Raw genomic sequence first — 16,004 nt, forward strand, 5'->3', positions numbered from 1 at the left:
ATGTGGAGAATGCAAGAGTCTCGAGTGTCGAGCACAGAGACGATGTCACCCCTGGGGCCTCCCGTGCAGCAGCAGCAAATCGACGAGGTCCACGTCGAGAATAATAACGGATCGGCCCTCAGGCCCGTGCGACCCGGCGATAGGCAGCGTCATATGCAGCAGCTGCTGCAGGTACGGTCTATGACGGACAACGCGTCGTCGTTCGTCGTTGGCTCGCGTTACAACGAGCATCTGCAGAGTCGTTTGCTCTCTTTGTCGTCGTCGGACTCGACTCGGAGCAGCAGCAAACTCGACGAGGCAGACTCCGTCAGAGCCGCCGCCGAGACCACAGAGGACGATGAGCTCAGCGAGGACGAGGAAGCCAAGACGACGACGAAGCTCGCGAGGCTCGAGGACGAGCAAGACGAAGTGGATGACGTGGATCGCGAAGTGGATAATAAAAGAAACATTAATCGGAACGATGTGCAGAGTGCGGGTGAGCAGCAGCAACGGGACGTCGACGTGGAAACGGACGATGTCGAGGTCGACGTGTGCCGCGACGACGACGACGACGACGAAAACGTCGAAGTCGACGCTTCGGCGGCTCCCACTGCCGTCAGCGCCGCCGAGAGCAATCCCAGCAGTCCCGTCGATCTAACGGCGAGGAGCAGCAGCAGCCAGGATCAGCCGCAGCATCAGCAGCTGGCCCCGGCTTCCCAATTCGTGCATCCTTTGGCGAGTCGCGCCGGTCTGCACGCGTTCACGTGTCTGGCCAACGGCATGCCCGGCACCATAGTACCGGGACACTCGCCCCTCGTCAACAACAATCATCATCATCATCAACACCCCCATCATCATCCCCATCACCCTCACCACCACCACCCGCATCATCATCATCATCATCATCACGGGCACCCGCTTGGCTTCCCGACGGTCTATCATTTGGCGGCAGCAGCGGCCGCCACGACCGCACCCCATCAGCCACAAGAACAACAACAACAAGTCTCCTCGATCGCCGGCAAAAGCACGACCTGCACCACGACGATGACCACGTCGACTCAGCAGCAACAGCAGCAGCAACAACAAACAGCTCAGACTGGTCAGACGACGACGACTCAGCAGCAGAAGAGGTGCCTGGCCTTCTCCGTGGAGAACATCCTCGACCCGACCAAGTTCACCGGCGGCAGGCTGTCGTTGCACGCCAGTGGCGGCAGGCCGTCGCATCATCGCAGACGCAAGCGCAGCGGCAGCATTCACGAAGGTAAATTATTTCATTCTAGTGCATCGAGGGTAGGGCGGTATAATTTGTACGTATTTAATTAAACACTTGATAAATCTGTATATCATTTGGGTTCACATATCACATATAAGCGTGCAATCCGAGTGTCGGTCGTTTTGAAAGTCAGAGAGAAGAAGAATTGAAAACAAACAAGCCTCATTCATCGCGGATATTATATGTACAGCACGAGAGCGACTCGCAAAAAATTAGCTAACGCGTTTGTAGAGCGAGAAAAAAGAAGAAGAAGAAGGCGAAGAAGAGCTTACACACGGTATATGAATTCCTTCGCGTCGACTTTTTCATTCGTATTTCACGCGCATCGCTTCTCTCTCGCTCCCTATTTACGCGCTGAAATACACATCAAAAAACCGCTCGGCGATTTTGTCAGGCGCATTTCCTCGTTTCTAAAAATAGCCGCCCGTACAGCCACAGGGCCAAAAAGGACATATCATAGCGCGCGACGTTTTTTTCACTCGTAATAATTCCGCTCGTAGACTACTCGTTTGAATAATTTGTGACCGATTCCGCAAAAAAATCGAGCTCGAAACGAGCCGCTTATTATATACCATTCTAAACAGCTTAAATACGAACGGTCGTTTCGCATCGATGATCTCGGCGCGCGTCGCTCTCGAGTCTTTTTGGAGCTTGCAGCACGAGCTTCCGAGAGAGTGGATGTACGTAAAATAATAAGGGAAACAACAAACATGTGCTGTGTTTGAGCCAAGCGTAAAATATGCCATCTTTTTCGGCCGAAAATGAGGGCCTTAATTGATCGCTCGGCGGCACATATCTAAAAGCTCTCGCGCCCGCGCGTGTGACACACGTGACACTCACACATATACTTACTCGATAGCCGCGAATCCTCGATACGTATACCCTCGTAAATCACTTTTTTATGCTCGCTCGTTTCTTTTTTCTGCTCGTTCTTTCTAACGCACATCGTATTAATATGATTTACGACGAAAACTAGCCGAAACAAGCGCATCAACTTCGTTTATGTAAATTTGAATAATTCGCCAGCTCTCGCTCTCTCTCTCTCTCTCTCTCTTGTACCGCTCGGCAGAGTGGCGTACGTATATAGTGGATATTTGTGGAATATCAAGCATGCCTCTGTCAACGCCTATACAGCAGCAACTGCAGTCGCGCAGCAGCAGCAGCAGCAGCAGCCTCAAAGCGTCAGAAACTTAGTTGTCTCGGGCAATAACGATCAGGCGGTAACTGCATGCCTCTATGTGTGTGTATATATGCGTGTAGGATCTGTCGACGCTCTCGCCACTGCCTGTTTTGATAAGCGATCTACTTTTTGCTCCGAGCAAGTAACGAAATAATTTTGGGGAAAATATGTCTGCGACTCGAATTAATTTCCCTTTTTTACCAATTTTATTTTCTTTCGTTGCTTCATCCGCATCTCTCTCTCTCGCGTGTTTATCATCGTTTGGCGCGCGAGGCAAACGTCGCAGCTGCTTAAAGAGAACAATTAATTAGCGCGAGCTCGAAAATGGAAAAGCGACGTGTGATGCGCGTATTTGTATGTATAATAATATAAGCCGCGTGAGCTTCGCGTGTGCCAAAACAATTTTGCATCGCCGCGAGTTTCCGTCCGTTTGTGCTGTGCCGTATGTGTCCTTAAAATACATAAGTTTTTCAACTAATCAGCTGCTGTTTTCCGCGCATGCGACGCTCAACCCGCGCGGCACAACAAATCACCGACTTTATTTTAAACGCTGAAGCAATTACGCGCCGAGAGGAAATTAAATTTGGCAAGTGTATTATATTATTATGCGACGATGAATAATAATAAGCTGTTAAGATGTGTGCGACGCTGTTCGATACATTTTTTTTTTCCAAAAAATTAATTGACTATATCAATTACGGTCAATCGCTCGGCTCGACGAATTATATTATTAATTTGTCAACTGTTACTTTTTTTTGGGGAACCTGAGCGCTCGACTCTCGCGACGGATCGCTTGATTTCGCACTGCGAAAAAGGAACGGGTTCACGTATAACGAGTGCCAAAAATGCCAGTCGATTTAATCGAGGTAATTGCCACCGATTCGAATAATGGACGCCATTCAGGCAGGCACATTCAGGCGCGAAACGAGTCGAGAGCGTGAAAATTCGCAATTGTCCATTATACCGTCCGACGTTAAGTCATACGTATATAGGTGTAATAATAGGCGCGGCGACCCTTTATACCGTACGAATTTCTTCTCGCGTTTCTCGCGATCTAGACAATGTATATTATCGTCGTAAATAACGCGTGTCGAGTTTTCTTACTTGCGCGTATGTGTGTGTGTGCCATCATCGACCGGGAGTAACTGTGAGATACATGTCATATATTGTGTATAGTGTCTCAATGGTCCGTTCCGAGAAACAAAAACGTATTACACACAAAATGTATACGAGGGCTACCGCTGCTACTGCAGTAGAGCTACCAAGACGAATCACCTAGCGGATTTATATTTCCTTCGGCCCGATGTATGAAGTGGCCCAGTCACTTTACTCGAGAGGCCAGCAATTATATAGCATTCTGATATTAGGATACTTTATGGCTAAATAAATACACCCTATGAAATTTTTTGCCACTTGCGAATTCACGATACTCCATCTGTCGATGGTATCATGAAGCTCGCGATAAAGCATGCATGCAAATATTATGTATACGTAGCCATTTACGCACTGCCGAAAAGAAGACGTTAGCGCAGATTTAACGTAAAGTCAGACGTTAAAAGTTGAGTGATGTTAACTAAACTTTATTGCGGTTACATGAAGTCATCATTGAAAATTAATTCGTGTTGATTTTTTTGGAAACGCAAAGTGTACAAAAATAAATTAAAAAAAAATGCAATCTTATGATTTATTTTTAATGCATAAACGCAGTTCTATATTTAAATTTATAAATTCTGATTAAAAATTGCCGTTTAAAAACTGATTTCTTATTTGCGATATTTTTTGAAAAATTCATGAAGATTCAATCAAAATTAAGGACAATCTCCACCGCTAGATGGCGAGTACCCTATAACTGTAAATCCACAAGTGGCAAAGTCAAAATAAGTGTATAAGTCTGTAAATTGGTATGTAACTGAAATGGATATATTTTGATCAATAATGATCATCAATTTTGTGTATACTGAAAGGCTAATTTCGAATACTCGCGCGCAATATACCTATACGCAAGGTCAGCAAAACTTCTTTTCATTCGATATACGTATTCCAATGATTCGATCGTCGCAATCTCGAGCGCGACTGATGTTTACGATCGAGTATAAAAAAGCTCAAAAGCTCTATCGTCATTCGACAATGGCGTTGCTTTCGAATTTCACGCGATCCACGTGCTATACCTTTCTCTCGAGTCGCTAAATTTAGGCTCACCCACGCGCATCTTCAATGGGAGTGAACGAAAATTTTTGGTAATTGAGCTGATGCGCTCCGCGTACAGAGAACGAGAAAGAAAGTATATTTACGTATACGCGCGCTTGATTGCTGCCAGTGTTATTAAATATAATATACACACACACTGCGCGACTCTCGAGCGCTTTGCATTAGCTTAATTAATTTATATTCTCTAGCTTTTACAATTATACACAGATATACATGCGTGTAATGTAGGTTACGCGTACGCCCCCGCCTAAGTATATAACTGTTCTCTTGATTAATTCTTTGAAGTTATCATCATCGTATTAAATCACGCAGCGCGCAGTGAGTGGGAGTACGCAAAAGAGAGTCTCCGATACACACACACAAACGCGAAAATAAATAAAGGAATATGCGCACGAGCTTCGGTGCAAGTACGTATATTTCACGACGAAACGCGAAGCGAGAGCTTTCGCTCATTATTTTACACTTAGGACGATAATGGCACCCCCTCCGAGGTTATTATACACGAGTGTCCAAACACGTACGTGTATATATAACGCGTGACACGACTCGGCAAACAAAAGGAAGAAGAAAAAGGTGCGCCGCACACGGAAGCTTCGCGTATATACTTATATATAATACCGCTTGGAACAGTGTCGACGTATACGCAGAGGAAAGCGATGAGAAAAAGCTCGCCTAGTCTCTCTCTCTGTCGGCTGTCGGAGCGTGACAAATCGTCGAGCTAATCTGCGTTAACCAGCCTTTGAGCCCCGGCGCGCGACGTCATTTTCCATCGTTATATATATCCCTTCTCTCTCTTGACGAGTCGAGTGCGGCTGCATTATTAAAGCAGTCCGTGTTGGATTCAAGCTTCTCTCTCTCTCTCTCTCTAATTCGATTTTCACCCGAAAGTTACATCCCGCGCGCATCTTCGGACAATCATTCGACCATCGAGCATTCTCCTGTCGATTTGATATTATTTTTTTTTCGTATCCGAAAACGCATATATATTTTTTTATTTATAATATAAATCTCTTCAGTCGGCTAGCTTGCGAAGCAAAGAGAGAGAGAGAAAAAGGAGAATCGAGTGCAGAGGAATGATCGGGGATGATCGCCGCTGCCACGCGCGACTATAGATGTATTATACACGTACATCGGCGCATCAATCATATCGGGCGTCCGCAGCCAGTTCGTTTCCCCATTAAAACTGCATCAGAGCTGCCGACTGCCGAGCGTAACACCACCACCGCCACAGTTACGCGTGTGTATGCGCGCAAATCCATTTGGAATTTCGACTACTGAACACACACACACACACACACACACACACACACACGCGCGCATGGATGTATAATCACAGACAGACATTGGTGCCCGAGCCCGGGAATAATATCCACGCGCGCGCACACACGTTATATATACAATACATATATATACGCGAGAGCTGTTATGATAATCGTACTACGCTCGGGATATGTGTGTGTGTGTAGGACGAGAGAAAGCAAGCCGCCCAGAAAATTGGCTCTCAGGCACTGCCGAATGATTCGTGGAGCGCGCGCGGAGCAGGGCGAGAATCACAGCGCACACACACACACACACACACACACACACATACACCAACTACCCCCGCGCGCGCACAGCGCGTTATATATACCGTATCCAACGATCGACTGCGTACACTGTATGCTCGTTTTCATACGTGTACACGCGCGTTTCGTATATGATTCTCCCTTTTGCATACCGTATACATAGTAGGTATATGAGCGTGTAAAGTGTGCGAATGTATATGATATACATTCTAGCTCTCTCTAAAGCCGATACACGTATACGCGTATACAGGCACTTGGCGCATCGATACGCTTGTTGCGCTCGGGGCCCCGCGCGCGGGGGGAAGTATTTTTAATGTGATTTATTATTATATACGAGAAGTATATAATACTTGGATTTGAGCGATGTACGTGCGTGGATGCGTGGATCGGCTCGAATTCGTGTATGGATAATTCGTTCGATTTGTGCGGGAAAATATTTTAGAGAACTGAGATACATTGACAGATACATAACTGGCATACAGTCTTCAAGGGATATAGAATGTACTGTTAAAAATAGTAACATCGATGAAAAAACATTCCGGCATTGTGAGATATGGTAATTACATCATTCGTTTTGGTACTTTTTATTCTAAAACTTGATATTTTCTCGTTTGGTTTCGCGAGGATTCGGACGTACGCCATCTAGGGGCAACTCGACGGTACCTGAAAGAAGTTTAAGTTTAATTTTCAAAGGCTTGGCTTTGATTCGCGATAAATTAAGATTTATTCTTTTTAATGCGTTATTTTTAACGGCAGTATTTTGAATTTTTACTTTTTGCAAACAATGCAAACGAGACCATTTAGAGCACATAAAAATTAATGAATTTTTACACTGTATTACAATCTACATTATCCCAAATCTCAAATATACATCTCCTGGTCATCGAAAAATGTTACAAATTTTAATGGACAATTTTTCTCCTTGAACGTCGAAAATGTACAATCGAGTCTGCACTATCTCTATTTTCATACACATCCACTCATACACACGACGCAGACGCGAATACGTATTAATATGATAATCCGGGGTCGATTTATTCGCGCGTTTCGGCTTCGACGCGCGAGAGCGCTTTTAGCATAATACACCGTGGCGGTGGTGGCGTCGGGGGCACGACTTCTATTACTTGCATCATTGCACTTTCGCAGGCGTTATAAGTATATATACCGAAGCAGTACCCAGGACGCGCCCCTCCGTTTCTCGACTCGTGCCTCTAAAAGTCTCGAGAGCTGCTGCCGCTGTAAGCTCTCCATTCCCCTGCACACACACATAACTCCTGTACAGCGGCATCTCTCAAGCTCTCAATTTTCTGTCTCGTTTGCAGTTGCGTACATATACGTGCACACAAGTATATATCTCACACCTATTACTTGTTACGAGTACATGTGTGTGTGTATGGCCTTTAAAGCGATCGCTCCCGATTGTCCGCTCGTGCACCCCTGCAGCAGCAACACGGATACTTAATTCCGAAAGAACTCTCGATAGTAAGACAATTCCACTCTGCGCGCCTGCGACGGGGCTAATCGCATTAAAAAACAATTTCGATTTCGAATGGCTTTTGTATCGTCGTAGCTCTCTTTCTCGCTCGCTTTTCTCGCTATACACCATAGCTCTTTTTTTTTTGCTACGGTGCTATCGCGTCGTGCGTGTCGATGTTTTTCGGAACTTCCGACGAGTCTTTCTGGGATATAGCATGTACTGTTAAAAATAATAACGTTGATGAAAAATTCATTAAGTACTTAAGATCGCGATTTTATATATATAGAATTATTTTTAGTTTACCGCTTGCAGACTTTTACAGATGAATGTACTCGCCATCTGGCGGTGAAGACTAGCATCAATTACGATTGAGTTTCCATACAAATTAAAATTTTTTAATTTTTCGTCATTATTTTTTATTCAAAATTACCAAGTGATGCCATTTTCATGTTTTTTTTTGTTCAATTTACATAAACAAATAAATCAGTACTTATACATTAATTTCATGTAAAAATAAAACTCAGTATTCATTACTTTAATTTTGATGTCTGATTTTACATTAAACCTGCAATTAAATTTTTAAAGTTTTCTCAACCGATATTCATCTCCTCCATTAATTTCTCCCGTGATTTGATAAGAGATACAAAAAACTATTTCTCTCGTTCATTCAAATTTAACATCATGCGCACAAAGACTCTAGAAAAGCAAATGGAAATTTACTCGCTCGAATCTCGTTCTCGATACACTTGGCTCTCCTTCGACGATCTCTTTGATACGAACCCAGAAAATACGACTAAACGCTCTCGATATACACACCGCTGTGTAGCAGCAGCAGCAGGTCTTAAGTCCCACGGGATACTCTGCTGCACAAGGGTCAAAGGCGGCGTGTGCGCACGGCTCGCTCGACAATGGTACACAGCGTGTGTGTGTGTGTGTGCCCATCCACCACCCAGCCAAACACGCACACACACACACACACACACACACACACATGCTCGCAAGGTGCATAAACACAGAGACAGAGTATAGACGGGCGACATTGAGACGAGTTTTGAAAGCGAAAATCGTTTACCGCGTACAAACACGCGAGCGCGCGCGCCGTGACTGCGAGTACCCAGATATACATATAGCAGCAGCAGCAGCAGCCTAGTATAGAGAGTCCAGCCTCGTCAATTACCGGAATCGTCGCTACCGCTTTGCGCGGCGCGAGGGGATGACGAAGCTGCTGCTGGTGCGGTGGTTGGCGGTGGTGGTGGTCGTCGTCGTATACGATATGCAGCGCTGCGAGTGCTGCGGGACGCGGACAGACGGACGGACGCGGCGCAGCAGCCGAACCCCTTCTCTTTATAGCTGTGTGTGTATAATGTAAGCCTCGTACTCGATCGTCATTGATTGCGCGCGCGCGCCGCGTCGGATGGGCTTTGATTGTATTAAATTTGCCTGTATTCGGGTATGGACGCGAAATGAATGTTGTACTGCGTGATTTTTGATAAAATATTTCGTTATACTTGGATCAAGTGTCAAGTGAATCTGTAAACATTGCTTCGACTAAAATAGTTATTTTTGATTTTGTCACTTGCAGATTCATACGATAAAGGGTACTTGCCATTTAGTGGTCGATGCTGTCATTAATTATGAGTCAGTTTTCATAACTGTTCAAAAATACATTCATTTTTGAGGAAGGTTTATAAAAAAATACTTTCGATAAAATTCAGTGTCGTTTTGCTTCTACACAGCTTTGTGATGGATCTAAAATGGACCTTTGTCAAATGTTTTTTTCACTTGCATGTCAGTTTATTTCATTGTTGTATTCAGGTTTTTATGCAAAATTTGCAGTTGACATATAATTCATATCGATACGCGAGTCAAAGCCTTAAAAATTTAATTTAAAAGAACTATGAATGTGAGAATCGTACACTTTATTTTATTTTATTAATTCGCGACTTATTATTTATTTTGTGTTGCCTATTTCAGCCGACGGAACGACAATGTCGCTTCCGTTTGATCTATTTATTCTCCTATTGATCTCTTTTCACATTTACCTTAATGTGCCTCGGTTAAAGCAACGATCATTTGATTCAAGATGAAATTTGAATAAATGAAATATATGTTACGTAGGTATATCATCCATGAAAGCAACACTCGGCAATTTGAAGACTATACATCACAATGGCTCGTTACTGTTATTTACTGTTAGACACTGGTTTCTCTATTAACGTATATCAATCGCAGAGTATCTCTCAATAGCCTGTCATATTTTGTAAACAAATTTTTTGGGAATCGATAGCCGTTAATTCTTTCTGATCGAAAATACGTTCACTCAATTTTTTTTCTGCTTTAATTTAATAATAGTCTTATAAACGAAAAAAAAATAAAATGATCCATGATCGGTCGATTTTTTAGAGAGGCTCGTGATTTTTTTTTAAATTATTAAAATTATTCGTCCCAATGAATTGGCAGCGATTAATTTTTTGAGTGTAGACAGAGCTGCGCGACGTCACTTTTCGGTGTTTTTCTGTCACTGGAATTTTTTTCCCTCGCACCTTCCGTCCCGATTTCCGTATGAAATCACGCGCGAGCCCAGGCGTATACGAATTTCGGTAAACACATGCACAGCTGATGCGTCGGAGCTTTGTTTTTAAACAGTTAAGCCGCGCGCAACTGTATACGAAACAACAACGGGGCACAGGTCGAAAAAAAGGTGTGCGCGCGTGCACGTCGTATACGCGGATATAAACGAAATTACGCGATTCGATTAGAGCACGACGACGATCGGTCCTCGCGCTGCTCGTATATACATTTAATGTATCCCGTATTATATGTATATCTACTCACCGGATATCGGCCCTTTTTTTTACCCTTAAACCGTTTCTCTATATCTCTTTCACTTGGCTTTTCTACTCGTGCGCGTCGCGCGCTCGATGTGACAAAAGGAAACAAACGCGGGCAGCCCAGAGAGAAAGAGAGAGGTAGAGGGTATACGGATGACAAAAAAATAAAAAGAAAGAGAGGCCGAGGAAGAAAATGGAGAGAAAAAACGAGAAATAGAGAGAATACGGGGGGGAAAAAAGGCTCGCGCATATCCATTGCTTTGCTCGGCAAGAACTATCACGCGTTAACGAGATACAAATCCCATTACGGCGTAAAACCTGGAAATACGAGAGTTCACTTGGTGGCTCTCTTTCTCTCTGTGTCTCTCTTTTCCTCCCGTTTCTTCTACTTCTTTTTTTTCCCCTCTCCGCGAAGCTATTTCGGATAATCTGCATCCTACCCGCTCGCTCGCTCGTTCGCTTCTTTTGCTTTTTAACGCTCTTTCGTATCGCGCATGTAGTAGGTACACTGGTGCTCGCACGTGTATGTGTACGTGTGTGTGTGTCTGCTCACACAACCCTTCGTACGGATCTGTCCGAGAGAGAGAGAGAGAGAGACATCTGCGCACTGATTGAATTTCCGATATATATATTTTCTCAATGCTCGGGAGAGAGAGAAAGAAAAGAGCGAAGTGGCAGACATTGTCGTCGTGGAGAATATACGTCTGCGTCTACAAGCCGTATATTTCCTTTCAGCAGATATTATTGGTTACAAATTGTTTATCATTGGCAGCTTTAATTCAGTTCAAAATTTGAATTATTATAAATTCATATGAATATTTGTATAAAAAAAAATCGTAACATCAATTTTACAGTTCATCATGTTATAATGATGATAAAATGATAAAAATTTGATGAATCTTTTAAGGTGAATGAAAACATAATTATGACTTTACAAGTGATTCATACTATTACATTATTTTTAATCAATGAAAATTACGGTTTTATCCCTGATTAATTCACGAAAATTCCCTTTAGATACACGTCACTTTTGTTGAGATTACTCACATCAATAAATATCTACAATGATACACCAAATCAAACAGCTTTAAAATTCGGTTGTATGTCCCATTCAAAAAATGCGTATCTTCCGATGTTCAATAACCATATGTCATTGTTATTGGATTGAAAAAATTTTATTGACAAACATGCATATAGTCACGTAGAGTCATTGACATTAAGCATATATGCATTTTTACACTCTTTGAATGTACCTTTTGACCTATCAATTATATAAAATAAATCGTTTTTTCGAAAAAACTTTTACTCAACCCATCGTGTGATGATTTCAGACAGCGACTCGCGAGGCGAATTCGCGAACGGCAGCGGCCAGGAGGACGACGCGGCCACGTCCGACCAGCTCGACATGGACATGGACGAGGACGGCCTCGACGACGACGAGGACGACGACGTCGACATGCGCACCTGCGCCTCGGACCAGCCCGACAACGAGATGTCGCACATCAACGACAGCAACGCCTCGACGCCCTCCAACTGCAGTGGCACCAACAACAACAACAACAACAACAACGGCAGCGGCGGCGGCAGCGGCAAGAAACGCCACTCGAGCCTGTCCGGCGGACAGAATCAGAATTGCCCCTCCGGCCAGAGCAACGGAAACAACGGCGGTAGCGGTGGTGGCGGTGGCGGTGGTGGTGGCAGTAGCGGAGGAAAACCTCGTCGAGCTCGCACGGCGTTCACGTACGAGCAGCTCGTGGCACTGGAGAACAAGTTCAAGACCACACGCTACCTGTCGGTCTGCGAGCGACTGAACCTGGCCCTGTCGCTATCCCTCACGGAGACGCAGGTCAAGATCTGGTTTCAGAATCGCCGCACCAAGTGGAAGAAGCAGAACCCGGGCCTGGACGTCAACAGTCCGACGGTGCCGACGACGCCGCCGCATCCGTCGCCCTACGGGCCGACCTTCCTGTTCGCCGCGCATCCGCACGGCCACGCGCATCCACACGCTCATCCGCACGCGCACGTGCATCACGCGCCCCCGCCGCCGGGCTACTATCATCATCCCGGGGCGCCCGGGCCCTACGGCGCCTCGGCTCCGAGCTTCTTCGGGCATCATCTGAGCGCGGCGACGGCGGCGGCTGCGTCCACCGTGCAGCAGCAGCAGCAGCAGACGACGTCGTCGACGCCGACGACGGCAGCGACACCTACGCCGAACGTGACCACTAGCGCCGCTCACACGCATGCGTAGCAGCAGCAGCAGCAGCGGATCAAGCCCGTGCGCGTGATCGTGCAGCATCAGCAGCAGCCCCCGAGTAATTGGAGCGGCAAAAAACGTGATTCGAAAGCGGACGAGTAGTTTCGCTGCACGGATGTAAATAGTTGATTATGAAATTCAAGTGTACCGGGAGATTATTGTCTTGACACGGTGTATTTAGCGTACTGCTGAAATTTCGGTTCACTGAACGCATTGTCGAGTGTGATAGTTACTGTTTTCTTTTTATTATTTATCGGTTATTAAAATTTCTATTTCCCAGGTAGAAATGCTCAATATTAATACGGGCTCAATAAACAATTCATTGACATATTTTTGACAATTTTTCATATAAATTACTTTAAAATTATCAAACGTATCTTAAATAATTTAAAACCGGACGATTAAATTATTGAAAAAACTTTAGGTCGGGTTTCGACCACTTTCAATACGATAATTTTTAGGCCTTCACCGCTAGATGGCGAGTAGTTTCGTAACTGTGAATCTGCAAGTGGCAAAGTCGAAGTATGGTATATAAGTCAAGCACAGCAGTGCCTACTTATACACAATTTTATCTTTTAAAGCTAGCCCTTGAAGTATTGAGCATTTCCACGAGGGTCATCGATGCTTTCAGTCAAATTTTAATTGTGAAAAAAGGCAATTTGGCTTGCCATATCGTTGGAACAAGATTGCGACGGTTGTCAAGCATTGGCATACCTGCTCAACTTGTTTCCATTTCTCTATTGGCCACTAGTGCAATAATGTAAAAATTAAATTTATCATTAATAAATTGCATAGGGATCGAATTTTTTTATAATTATGTGGATATGAAAATGTAACATAATTGCTGCTCGTACGGATATCTTCTGCCTATTGCGAAAAAACTTTTCATGTAAATAAAAAACAATCAAATCTGTAAATAAAGAGATAACAAATTCTAACGGTATCAAAAATTTGAGAATCTCGATTCGTGTATTGTGTATCGAGCGACCGATGTAAGAAAAAAAAAAGCAGAACAAAACCTTTTAAAATTAGATTAGTTAAAAAAATATATTCACTCTACTAGTAAAGATTTAAGATTTATTGTATATAATAAAAAAAATAAACGAACAAAAAGACGAATCGTACACTGCTACACGAAGAATACCAAAGAGAATTAAAATTTATCGATAAACAGAAAACATTTCTCGCTTGTTTGTATCGAAGAAATTTTGTTAAATTTACTATGTTGTATTTAAAAAAAAAATAAACAAAAATGATCGTTCCGCCGTTCCGCGCGGCTCGAGTGTACGAGGCAAAACGATCGAAACTGCAAAAGTGTGATATAAGTATATTGTAATTGTGTAAATGTGCGTGCTTGCGTGTGCGTGCGCCAACTTCGGGGTACCACTGCGTACCCGTTGCATATGGGATTATATAATTGATAAATAAATCGAAGTCATAAAAAAAAAAAAAAATCAGTCGATTTTCCGTGATGATTATTTCTTTTCAGCCAACCCACCATACGTAAAATCCTGGAAACTTTTCGAATCTCGCACACACGATTTCGATATCGATTTGCATTAGGATTAAGAAATGTTACAGCCACTCGTGTCCCAGTCGATCGTTACAATTACATTCGATCTCGCGCGTGTCGACGATAAATAACGCAAAGTTTGTTCACATCTCCAGTGCACGCGTCGATCTGTTTATTCGAACTCTGCACGCGGATCTTATCTCTCTCTTGCCACAAATAAACTCGGTGTTTATCGATCGTGTAATATGCGTTTTCGACGCCGCGCAACAAAACAACGACGTTAAATCAAATCGCGTTGCAAAAACAGCACACGCGCGATATCTATATGTACAACCGGATACCTTCGACTCTTCGCACCCACTAAAATAATCGGCGAGTGCACTGCTTGGTGCATACAGCAATGAACTTTCTTTGGCTCCGGCAGCGGGCAAAAAAATGAAAGGGGAAAATTTTCGGGGCAATTTGCCGCATCTCGGGTCTAATGAGTCGGTCTGCACCCGCGGATACTATATACTGTAATATATAAAGCGCGCGCGATCATTAGTCGGGCGGGTGGTCGAGAACAGTGCCAGGCACTCATCTACGCGTTTCGGAGTATATATCTCGTCTTTTCTCTCTCTCTCTCTCTCTCTCTCTCTCTGTGATGTACTTCTCTATATACCGCTCGCTCGCGCGTACATACACATCGCAACTCGAGAGAGAGAGAGGGCTATGAAGCAGCATCGCAACTCCCAATGTACTCGTGAATTCGCTTTGATGACCGAATTAGAAGCCAGCCCCGGCAAACAGAGAATCCCAAAGTTGCTTTGCTCGAATGTCGTCGTCGTCGTCGTAGTCAGCAGCGGCAATTCGCAGAGGATCTGCAAATTGAGATTTTATTTATTTAAACCCCGAGTAGCAGCGGCAGCAGCAGCTTTTGCGGCGTAAACCTCGACGCCGAGGCCTTTGCCGGTGTTTACGTTCGTAGCGGCACAGTCGTCGTCGACGACGCACAGTGTATATAAAGTTGCATCCGCAAATCCGTGAGAATATAAGAAGAAGCATCTAAAAATCATCCGCTCGCGCATACATAACGTATATAAGCGGATAAGCAAAGAGTCGCATGCGCGCGTGTCGATACCATCGCGCAAATTATTATTATTATTATTACTTCGAATTCGGTGTGGCATAAATAAATAAAGTACAAAACGCGCCTCGAGTGGCAATCTCGGCTCAATGGGAAAATAATGAGTTCTCTCGATGGAACGTGCAGTAGTAGTACGCGCTCGACAAAAGAATGTCCCCGAGATATAGGCCTAACTCTGTTTCACGGAGATTAGGCTTCGTTTCTCTCTCTCGACACCCTTATCCACTCGACGCATTAACTTTGGTCCTTTGGCCCGAACGCGCATTATTATTGTACGTAGATCGAAATGTTTATGCAGAAAAACTAAATACAAAACTCACGCCGTTGCGCGTGTATGTATGAAAAGAAAAAGTTGATAAAACAATTGCGAGTCGATAAAATGTAAGGCCCGCACGCGTACACGTACAGCAGCAGTACTCCTCGAATTAATTCTTCGAGGGTGCAGGGGGGTGGATGGCAGCGGAGGGGGTTTAGATTTGCGAGCCGAGGGTGTGAGCCGAGTGAGACGAGTGGACCGTGAAATAACCTAAGAGAGAGAAGAGAGAAGAGAACGAAGCACGGGCGACAGTCGAGCGTACAGACACACACGCAGTCTCGC

General features: G+C 44.3%; 1 protein-coding gene across 1 annotated transcript; it reads left to right on the forward strand.

The window, feature by feature from the left end:
- Nucleotides 1–14,238, forward strand: LOC106649094 (homeobox protein slou). The gene is made up of 2 exons (XM_023458136.1): nucleotides 1–1,240; nucleotides 11,845–14,238. Exons 1-2 carry the CDS (start codon nucleotides 1–3, stop codon nucleotides 12,759–12,761), a joined length of 2,157 nt encoding a protein of 718 aa, XP_023313904.1. The 3' UTR covers nucleotides 12,762–14,238.
- Nucleotides 14,239–16,004: the final 1,766 nt, after the last annotated feature.

The sequence above is a fragment of the Trichogramma pretiosum genome, unplaced genomic scaffold (genome assembly GCF_000599845.2).
Source record: "Trichogramma pretiosum strain Unisexual culture from Peru unplaced genomic scaffold, Tpre_2.0 scaffold17, whole genome shotgun sequence".
In the NCBI taxonomy this organism is placed as follows: Eukaryota; Metazoa; Arthropoda; class Insecta; order Hymenoptera; family Trichogrammatidae; genus Trichogramma; species Trichogramma pretiosum.